At 33.1% G+C, this 11,711-nt stretch overlaps 1 protein-coding gene and 1 non-coding gene across 2 annotated transcripts; one reads left to right on the forward strand and one right to left on the reverse strand.

Annotated features, from left to right (window-relative positions):
* The first annotated feature begins 4,415 nt into the window (after positions 1-4,415).
* LOC132056678 (NAC domain-containing protein 7-like) lies at positions 4,416-8,971 on the forward strand. The gene is made up of 4 exons (XM_059448967.1): positions 4,416-4,687; positions 7,199-7,385; positions 7,492-7,767; positions 8,008-8,971. Exons 2-4 carry the CDS (start codon positions 7,226-7,228, stop codon positions 8,628-8,630), a joined length of 1,059 nt encoding a protein of 352 aa, XP_059304950.1. The 5' UTR covers positions 4,416-4,687; positions 7,199-7,225; the 3' UTR covers positions 8,631-8,971.
* Positions 8,972-9,279: 308 nt separating this feature from the next.
* On the reverse strand, positions 9,280-9,379 carry LOC132058638 (U6 spliceosomal RNA). The gene has a single exon (XR_009415362.1). It is a non-coding gene; the product is annotated as a U6 spliceosomal RNA (small nuclear RNA).
* Between the last annotated feature and the right edge of the window lie 2,332 nt (positions 9,380-11,711).

Raw genomic sequence — 11,711 nt, forward strand, 5'->3', positions numbered from 1 at the left:
TTCAACCATAAACTATTCATAAATAGATTGAATTGATAAGAATTTTTATCAAGTACTTGGGCTGACTACTTAAAAATGTATACGCTTGATTTAGTGAAAAGTGAGTAGACTAGTGTTACTGTAAATTAATTATAAGCAATGCAATATGTTTTAATTTATAGAACTTGTAAACAATAGATATTCACAAATAAAAAAGAAAGTACCTAGATCTAATTCCCAAAGCGGTTAATTATATGGAAAAGGGTCAAAAATATCCTTAAAATGGCTCAAGTACCTCCAATCTATTTATTTGGCTCAAGAATATTTCTCAAACTAACATCTTAAACCTGATCACTTTTTCCAATTTTAAAAAGTCACATAGCTTATTATAATTGGCTAATTACATTATTTAATAAAAAAATTAAATTCACATACTTTTAAACCCAAGTGTGCTGAACAGTTTAATCTGACTCGCTTTTTAACCTAAAATCATATTCCATTTTCATTGTAGACGCAAATGCCTTTGAGCAAATAGTATCATCGTATAATTGGTAGAGGAAAATTGGAAATTACTCTCTCTATCCTATAATAAGTGTCATCTTAACCAAAAAAATTTGTCACATAATAACTGTCACCTTAGGAAATCAAAACATAATTGGCTAATTTTTTCCAATTTTACCCTTAGACAAAAAGACAAGTTAAAGTAACATCTGAATGATGATTGGAAAAGCCACATTGTAACTTGGTATTATTGGATTCCCAATGTCAAAAGGTTCACTACTTGTGCATGCTCTAATCAATAGGAAAAGTAATTTATTTTTATTATATAGAGGTAATTTGATAAACTTCAAATAACATTATTGATTTCCTAATATGCGTATTTTTTACTAAGATAACATTTATGGGACGGAGGGAGTAAAGGATATTGGGACGTGTGTAGTTGGTTAACGGGACGGGAGGGGACCAAGACCAACAAAGCAGAGCCATGGGAGCTTAATGATAGTGGCTAGCCCACGCTAAACCGTAGGAGCCGCCACGTCCATCATTTCTTCTTCTCTGGGTCCCTTTTTCCACCCAATTGTCATTAATGGAGTACCATTTTTTTGTCCATTTTTCCATTTTGCTCATCTCTCCTCCTTCTTGGCTACCAGCTCAAGCCGGCCAATTATTTTACTTGGCTCAAGCTCAACTAGCCAACAAATATGTTTTTTGTTTTTTTTGTTCAAAAACAATGTACTTAGGTATTGTTGTCAACTTGAAACTATTACAACACTATTCACATGAATTTATCTCCAATTCAATTTGGAAAAGAATGGTTTCCTATTGTCAAACATTAGACCCAAAAATATTATGTAAAGCGTTTTAAAATATATTTACTAAACATGCACCCCCAAGCTTGTACTTTACAAATTTAACGAACGTTAAACACATAAAATGTCTTCAAAAAAGTTCCCCAACTTTATTGACGTCTTCCTATTTTTTATCATAGATAGCCTCGTTTGTCCTATTTTATTATCATAGTTTTTATCATAGTGTTTATGAGACACATATTTGTCAAATTAAAGTGTCTATCTTGTCATTAGCTATATAAGTTTATATATCTGGCTTACAAATTATGCCAAGTTTAAAGGGCTATCTAGGTATTTAGCCGGTTGATACATGGTACGCCATTTGAGAGGGAAAAATGTTAAAGTGACTGAAAATCAAAAATTTATTGTGTGCCTCACACAACTTATGTTAGTTGCTTGAGACTTCTTTGTCTCACAAAAAAGGACCTAACTCATACTCCATATTTTTGGGTGTACAAACTTTGGGTGCAATTTTTTGTGAGACAACAATTAGTATCAGTTGTGTGAGACACATAATAAAAAAATTCACGAAACCTAGTCCAAGAAGCACAAAAAGGGAATTTATTCGTAACCAAAAAAGAAAAGGTTATTTTAGTTTTGGGTAGGCTGAGGCAGAACGGAACAGCTAACAGAACCGTTAGAACGGGCTTGAAGCTCCGTTTCACGACTCTCCACCAGCTGAAATAGGTCATAATTAGCAAATATATACAAGTAGTAGCTAGTGTGATATACATAGAGCTGTCTAATGATGACAGTCGGTGGTGGTGTAGGAAACGTATTCGTCACGGGCAACAACAATCTGCAACACTTCAATCATGTTTTTGTACATTTATATATTTGGGATGTGGTAATTCTACTTGGAACCCAAGATCTACTAGTACTATTCTACTCCTCTTCTTCTACTTTTAACTTGTTTCTTTTTCCCTTTTTGTTTGTGTCCTTAAAGTCATGTCGTTAATAGTTCTACAAGCCAACATTAACCTGTACACCAAGTACCATGAGTTTATAACCCTCCTTTAAGCCATAAGTAACCTAGGATCTAGAAGTCACGGTTATGGTTCATCTCAACTCAGTAACTTTTTGCTCAGACATTGTGTATATATTAAGAAATTTACTAGTTATATCTACAAATATTTATCTTTAAACCCAAATTATTATTGTGGTAATTAGCTTCAGATCGATATAGGAACACATAAATTTTAAATTCTGGAACCAGCTGTATGTGATCGCATATCCTTAAAAAGATTCCTGAACATTTCTAGAGAGACTTGCAATTTTCATTTTGTGGGTGCACTACTTTGATAATTATAGCTTAAGTTGGTTTCTTTAGGAAGGTGGAATTCATTAGTAAATTAGTTGAGGTGTTTAACTTCAAATTGGAAAAGGGAAAAAGAGATCTTAAGTTCATAATTAAGAGATTCCCATTAATTGTTATGATTCTTGATCGGTTATTAAGTCGAATCATTGTCTTTTCCTTCATACAACTAAATCAATCTTCAACTTAACAACAAGAAAAGTCCCCAACCTTTACCATTCAGTTACAAAAGCCCATTCATGAGAGAACCTAAAAAGTTTAAAAAAAAAAAAAAAAAGAGAAACATGAAGAGAAAAGTAAAGCAAATTCTGACATAGTGAAATGCAGGTTCTTTTGTTACTGCTGTGAAATGATGCCTCATAGTCATGAAATGTACTGTCTTAATGTAGTGAGAACAAGGGGTGAATAGAATGAATGTTATCTCGTTGCTTCAGCTGGTCCCTATTAATTAGTTGCTGTATTTTCAGTAATGAACAAGAAAGGATAGGGACTAGGGAGAATGACCATGGCCTGGACTGTTTGGGACACCTTTATTTTACCTCTTTTAGACAGGATATGTCCCATCCTAAAATTCTTTGCCTCAATACTGTTCCATTACGTCATCCACCGTAATAAACAAACACAAGATGAGATTTTTTTTTTTTTTTTTTTGGCTATTTGAAACTCACTTATCCAACTAAATTTTAATTTATATGGTATGAGTAATTAGTTCATAATAGAATAAAGTTCTTCCTACCGACAGGTTGTTTGTAACATGATAAGATTTTCACTTGAATAGTTAACTAATGAATTTTACATAAGGTTACTGTTTGTAGGGTCTTTTGGTAGAGCAGTGCAAATTCAATTAAGCTGATTGGTTTGTCCCGTTATTCTCTTTGACATCCCCCGTTTACCCTCCTTTCTTTGTCATACAACTGTTTCCATTATTCTCCTTTTTTTCCTTTTTGGGGTTTTGTCATTGGAACAGAAATATTCTCCTCCGTCTTCTCCGATCTCTATATAACTAAAAACAACCAAGAAAATTAAAGGAAAAAAAAGAAGAGAATTGAAGAAAGTCATAATCAATGGTGGGTGAGTGGAGGTAGCAGTTGCCCACACGCTGATGCTTTTCTCTCTGTGTTACCAATTTTTGGCTACCTTTATTCGCGCCCAAAAGCTTTCCCAACAATTCTGCTAGTATATGAACCAGAAAATGACATCATATGTATGATCAATTAACTTTTAAGCTTACGTGGCACTCTAGCCTTGTAATTTGGCCCAAAAAGTATGTCACCGTTCTATAATTCGAAATAATTTAATTTTAAAATATCAAATTTATCCTTAATGAAATGATTTATAGTCACGTAAAGACTACAAATTTTAAAAAAAATTATTTTATTTTTAAATTATGTGCCTAGTCAAACAATGTCACCTTGAGACGTAGGGAGTACTATTACATTTTTAATTGTTATACTCCATTTGTCTATATGTATGTGATATGTTTCGCTTATCGGAAAATTTAACTAATTTTTAAAACATAATTAAATTAGATCAATTCAACATAAATTTTAAAACTGTATGAAAATTATAAAACATTTTATTCTTCTAACGCTAATATAATGAAAAAAAATATTAGTAGAAACAGAGATAATGTTAAATCTCAATAAAACTAAAAGTGTGATATATATTGAAATGAAAGGAATAATAGAACATTATCCTTCATCATTAGGGCTTTTCACTGTGTGTGTGTTTGGTGGGGTGGCTTTATAAAAGCATATTCGTTCATCGTTCTTCCATTTCCTTAGCCCTTTTCCATTTTCGTTCATTTGCCATCTTCTCCTCGGGATCTGGTCCGAGGCGACAAGCAGGAGTTCCACAATTCCCGAGGATTCAACTTTGAACTCTCTCTTCCTTTTTCTATTTTTAGTCTTTTTGTCCTGTCCTGTCTCTTGTCTTTTACCTTTCCTTGGACCCTTCTCTTGACTTTTTTTCTCAGCTAAAAAAAAACCCTACTCTTCTCTGCTCAAATTCGACTTTATTCAGCTCTGTGCGCTTGGAAATTAAGGTTTGTTCCATCTGTGAGATTTTCCCCCTTCTCTTTCCGTGCATTTTTTTGTTTTTTTTTGTTTTTTTTCAAAATTTATGCTCATGAGTAGAGCAAATTCAGAATTTAAAGATATTGGGTCAGCGAAACCATAAAGCATAAGTTGTATCCGCCTATACCTTATGAATAATAAGTCTAATTTGTTTCGGTTAATGAGGTTAGAAGTTCTAATAGGTGTCTTTGCATTTTCTTTTGAGCTTTTTAAGAGTTGAATGTCCAACAACTATAGTACTAGTATCTTGCGTAATGAAAATCACTCATTCTTTGTGATTTCCTTGATTTTCATGCGTGTCCGTGATATTATATATATTACGTGCTAAATGATTACAACCATTATGATTGTTACTCCAACACTATCATATGCTGCGTAATAATCTATTTAGAGAGAGGGGTAAAAATAATAGCTGTATTAATCTTCATTTTTGTTTTGGTTGATTACTTAAGAGTGAGACAAGATTCGTAATCAGAAATGGATTTAGTTGATGACCTTTCTTTTGTGTTCGGCCATTTCAAGAAGTGTTGATCCTACTACATATTAATACTATCCTTTAAGAATAATATTAACCCCATTTTTGTACCATGAAACAAAGATTTAGTATTCTTTTAATTCTTTTCCTGACATGTTGAAGTAAAACAAAGTCAAAGGACTGTAACTAATTAAATGTGGACCTGAAATCCCCTAAATGCCGGACACTGTTCATTTCATGGATTATATTAGATTATACTATGCTTAAGACGCGTAGACTCGATGACAACAATCAAAGAATTAATCCATGGAAATAAACAATATATCTCAATCATGCGGTCCTTGTGACAATTGCAAGAATTATAACTTCTTTGCCAATAATTAACTATCTATTTTCCTGTATTATATATGTTTGCCTTTTATCAATGTTATTCTTCATTTGTTTGTCTTTGTTGGACTTTGTCAAATTGCAATCCAAGCACTATGCAGTGCTGTGAGGGGATAGGTAAAATGGTCTTTGATCTGAATAATATTTGCTAAAAATTAATTGGATCTTGTCAAGCTAAGTGATTTTCCGTTTCGCGTGTTGATGAAATGTGTAAATACATTTTAAGTCTAACAGCATGACTATGATCAAAGTTAATTGGTTCAAGATTGAAGTAAATAGCTGATTCCCTAACTGTTTAGCAAACTTTTATTCACCTCTTGTCGCAGAATTTAACACATCCAGTCCTAAGAAATGTGTTGATGAAAATAGTGTAAAAAGCTATCTCTACGTGTTTTAGCCTTATGAAGAAAAACTAAAATGAGATAAACGTCTTTGGCAATTATAGAGTTCAAAATGAGATAAACGTCTTTGGCATTTAGCGTTCAGAAAGTTCATCGAGCCTAGATTTTCTTTAGGCTAAATGTAACATGTGTGGTTCACAAAAGAAGGGGAAAAGAGAAGGGAGATGAATGCTATTTGACTTTGACTCTTTATCTGTCCTTCTCATAATGTACTTTATATAATTCTTGAGCAAGAGAGATGCTTTTTCAATTAGTTTTTGTTACATATATGTAGAGTGGATAAGAGTTGAAGGAAACCCCAATTTTATTACTTAAACCAAACCAGGAACATCCAATTCTTCCACATCCTCTTTCATTTGCCTAGACAAGCAAGAGTCTCTTTTCAGTTAGATAAGTGGCAACTGCCTAGTCTTAGGTGTAATTATGATAAAGCCAACTTTTTTGTTAGCTAATTGGTTGCTTAGTGATATACCAGAAGGCTCTATAATAAATTGTGTTGTAAGCCTTCTAGTCTCCTTGGGGTGATTTAATCACCTTTGGCTGTGTTGTATTGAGGTCAGGTCTAGCCCCCCTCTACTCCTTTTTTGCTAATATAACACGACTCAGAGTTTATCTGGGTAATTGATTAAAAAAAAAAAAAAAATTCTCTTCTCCTATCTTAGTTTAGCAGGCCAAACATGATAAAAATTATAGCGAAACAAATTAAGGTTACAGTTTAGAGTTAATAAATGAGGTAAGCTATACTATCTTGTCGGCAACAGTAAGTGTAAAACAACAAAGTTTATGTTAGTGAAATATCATTGGCAAGTCTTTAATTGGTGAATGGTTCTACAAGAACTTCGTTAGTTGCAAAACCAGATAATGATGTTTATAGAGAATTATATCAAATTAAGAAAACTTTATAAAATACACCTATCTTCTTACAATTAAAAAAAAAAACATATAAACCGTGTGGTAGGACTTCAATATGGTGATTAAACATAGTTTTAAGGGATTTATTAATTGCAAGCGCAAATTCAATGAATTCAAATAATAGTCGACGTCAAAATTTTGTAGCTAGCCAATACTTCTCCAGTCCATTCAAGAAACTAAGTAATCGATGCATTTGCTCGTGCTCTATTAAATAGCTCGTAATCTGCTAATTAATATGAGAAATTCAACAAAAGTAGCGGAAATTTTCAGTCTGCTGATATTCTTCTAATTTTGTGTCTATACAGGTCATATATACATTTGATAGCAAGATCATGAATTCCTTTTCACATGTTCCTCCTGGCTTTCGGTTCCACCCAACTGATGAAGAGCTTGTAGATTATTACCTCAGGAAGAAAATAACTTCCAGAAGGATTGACCTAGATGTTATCAAAGAGGTGGACCTCTACAAGATTGAACCATGGGATCTTCAAGGTACTAGTATTAAGATATTCTAATAAGAAATTCCAAAAATTAACACTGTACTACTCATCAAACTATGTATAATGATCTCATTGGGAGAATATATATTTTTGAATAGAACTATGCAGAATAGGGACAGAAGAACAAAGTGACTGGTACTTCTTCAGCCACAAAGATAAAAAATACCCAACAGGTACAAGAACCAATAGAGCCACAGCAGCAGGATTTTGGAAAGCAACTGGAAGGGACAAGGCTATTTATTCCAAACGTGACGTGATTGGCATGAGGAAGACCTTGGTTTTTTACAAAGGGAGGGCTCCTAATGGTCTAAAATCTGACTGGATTATGCATGAATACCGACTTGAGACTGATCCAAATGGTGCCCCTCAGGCAAGTTTCACTATTATAGCTACTTACTTGTAGTTGCCTTTTTGGGGTGTGTTTGGTGGGAGCGAAATACTTTTCAATTTTTTATGTTTGTTTCGTCAAAATACTGTGAAAGACACTTTTTCTACGAAAGCAAGTCCCTTAAAATTAGAAAAATGATTTCTCTAATAGTAGTAAGGAAAACAAGTTCCTTAAGTGATATTCCAATTGAACTACTTATTGATTGTTGATAAACTACAACAGGAAGAAGGATGGGTAGTGTGTAGAGTATTCCAGAAGAGAATGGCAAGCACGAGGAAACAAAGTGAGCACGAGTCACCAATTTGGTACGATCATCATGATCAAGTTTCATTCATGCCAGACATAGACTCCCCAAAGCAACACTCTCATCAGTCTAGCCTCACTAATTACCACTATCCTAATTACCCTTGCAAGAAGGAATTCGAAAATTTGCACTACCAAATTCCACGTCAACAATTTCTTCAGCTCCCTCTTTTAGAAAGTCCTAAGTTTCTTCCAGCACCTCCTTGCACCACAATGTCAGTGTTTGGCATTAACGTTAATACTAATCATGGTAGCTCTAATTTGCATCAGTCCTCCGTGCTCACACGAGAACATGTGCATTATCATCCCAACAATAGCACTAATGAACAAGTTGCTGATCAAGTGACCGATTGGCGAGTGCTCGATAAATTTGTAGCTTCTCAACTTAGCCAAGAGGAGGTTTCCAAGGAAAAAGATTACTCAAATACCTTACATGGTGCTACTGAAGACTCGAATTTGATGGTTCGAAATTTGAACAAACAAGAAACTGTCACAGAAAATAACTCCACGGCGTCGTCCTGTTCTCAGATTGACCTGTGGAAGTGAAGTGAGATTCCTTATAAGGAAAGGGAAATATAAGTAAATACTTATCATAGGAAAGTACAGTTCTTTGTTGATTAAATATCTAATTAATATCATTTGTACATAACAATACTACTAAGAAAAACTATATGACCCTTCTAGCTAATATTAAGTTGAGAGAAAATGATTTAACTGCTTGATGATGGAAGCATATATAGGTGAATTATGCAGCCAGATTTATCTGTTTGAGTTGTAATTGAAGCATTTTCCTTATGTCTGGCAGGGCTATCGATGTTTGTGGTATGATAGCTACTGCTTCTCTTATTATGTAAACCACCAGTGGATATTTCAAATGTGTTTAAATAGATGACACATTATGTGGTGATATTAGAATTATAATAAATCACTCATGTTTTATTTTCTGGATTTATTTTGTATTGGCATAATTCATCCAGGTAAAAAAACTCCAAAAGGGTCCTTAATGTGGAAATTAAGATCCATACAGTTCCTGATTTTCTTTAGCAAATATTTTGTAGCCACAAGTAAGAGGGGTAAAAAAGTGAACCGTTAAACACATATACCTAAATTTAGAAAAGGCTTGCTTAGTGCATGAGTATGAACTTGACAATATGGTGTCAAAAAGACAACCCAGGAGTACTTTCAAATAACCAAAAAAGAATTTGACCGTTTCTCGATTTTTGCATGTCATCCGTGCACATGTCATGTTAATCTTTTCTGCACCGCTTCAATTTACCAGATGTCCCTGAAGGGAGTACTTTCAAAGAACAAAGACGATATTAGTGAAAATGAGAGCTCAAAATATCAGAAGTCCTGTAATCTGTTTTGTCAGAAGATAAACAGAGGCATGTTAGAATTGAGTAAATACCAATTCAAAGAAAAAAAAACTAAAACTATTTCCTTGATGTATAAGGTTAAACCATTAATAATGGCTAAAGCATTTGCAATTACAAATATGCATTGCTTCTGGGATAAGTATGTCTTTGTTATTCTCTTTCTTTTTTTGGGAACGATTTTTCCGGTCCGTCAGCAAAATTATAGGAGTATTACGTAACTTTGAAGTTGAGACTTATCCAGTTGGTGGCTATTATCAGTACTCCTGGCACCTTGGACTGCAAGGCAATTCCTTTGCTTAAGGACTTGTTCTTCAATCTTGACAGAAAGAAAATAATCTAACAATAATACTCTGAAATGTTTACTAGAAAAGAAAGACCATGACTCAAAAGTCCAAGTTCTGCATGCCAGGATGATATCAGCTTTACAGGAGATTTAGCTTGAACAACAATAAATTACAATATATACATATATAGAGAGGAATTAAGTGCAAGGTTTTTGACAAGATCATCAAATTTTAATCTTGATATAGATTTATCCGGTTATCTATTAAGTAATAATGTTTATCATAGACATTTGATAGTACATGAACTAATTGTGCAACATTTTTACACTGAATTTAAACAGTAACATTTTTACACTGTGAATTTAAACAAAAAATAACAGTAGAAGCTTTGAATTTCAAACAAAAGGCGCTTACTTTTCTTCTTCTCTCTATTCCTCTTGAAACACGACAGAGAAAAAGATGAACAGATTAATTCTTAGACCTCTCTTATGTAGACATGCAGATGTTAGCAAACTGAAACTGTGAAACTTCTTGCTCTCAACTCCTTTTTGCTTAAATATCAAAAGTCAGTTGCATGCAAATCTCCTTAGAGTTGAAATTTGAATATAAACAACTATATATAAGTACTTGCCTACCTCTACTATTGTAGAGAACATCATCTTAAAGAATCTACCAAGATGTGATACTTACAAAAACCTCTTCTGAACACTGCATTAGCTAGGAATCCTCTGAAGTTGCTGAAGAAGTGATAAACCAAGAGAAAAATTGAAGTCAGAGTTGATTGTAGAAATCTTTTGGATTAAATACCATGGAAAGGTAGAGTCTGATTAACTGGGGCACGACTTTGTCTGCTGGCGATAATTTCGAGCTTCGAATTCCTTTTCAAGCAAAGGTAAAAAATATTCCAAAAAGCATACTCATTTGGTATGTCTTCCCTACTCATTGACCTCAATCCTCGGAGCTAGAGAGAAATAGATAAAACAGAGTTGTACTGCCTTTGTCTCAACTTATGCCATGCCAATTATTTTTTAGTTTTGTCTTAAAAAATGATATTTTCCTCGTCCTCATTTATGTAAAAGTGTTTGATTGGGTACGACGTTTAAGAGAAAAATGAAAACTTTAACAATTTATGATCCTATAAATCATTTGTAAAATAGGAAGTTTGCTACTTACTAAATATGAAAAGATGTCTTTTTTTTTAATTGAACAAAAAAAAAAAGGAGTGTCACATGAATTGAGACTTAGGGAGTATGTTTTTATATTAAAAAACAATTTACTTTTAAAATTCTTATTTTATTCTTTTATAATCACACATATCAATAATTTATTTAGACCACAAGTTTTAAAATTCCTTTTTCTTTTCTTAAATTTTATTTTTCCAATCATATATATTCCGACGGACAGAATCACTTTTTATGGAATGGTATCTTAGGATGAAAAGAAGAATTAACTAAGTCAATGAGTCTGAAAAGTGTGCCTAGGAATCAAAAACTGAGGTATACGCATGACATGAAGATGATGAGCACCTGGGAATCATAATTAGGGATTTTCAAGTTATGTTTGTGTGTGAATGAAGTTAACATCATTAACAACCTCCCATGTGACTGCTATTATGCCCTTTTCTATCTATCTCTCCTAAATGAAAATTAACCAAAACGCCTTTGTGCCACGCAGTCAATCCTTCTTCTTTTATAGTCAACTTGTAAATTCAACGTCTTATCCTCTAGTGATGGGAATCCTAAAGGACAACTCAAACAACTGTCGAAAATTAAATAAAAAACTTGTATAATTTTTTTCAATCGTTTGTTATCTTCACTTATAAAATAAAAATATTTGGAAATTGTTAGCTGTCTCTTTTAGATGAATAGATTACAGATATATAAAACACAACTGGTTTAGCTATAACATATTCCACAGTTCTGTCAATCTCTAGAGTGACAAAGTAAGAATAAAAAACCTACTAATTA

Source organism: Lycium ferocissimum, chromosome 5 (genome assembly GCF_029784015.1).
Source record: "Lycium ferocissimum isolate CSIRO_LF1 chromosome 5, AGI_CSIRO_Lferr_CH_V1, whole genome shotgun sequence".
In the NCBI taxonomy this organism is placed as follows: Eukaryota; Viridiplantae; Streptophyta; class Magnoliopsida; order Solanales; family Solanaceae; genus Lycium; species Lycium ferocissimum.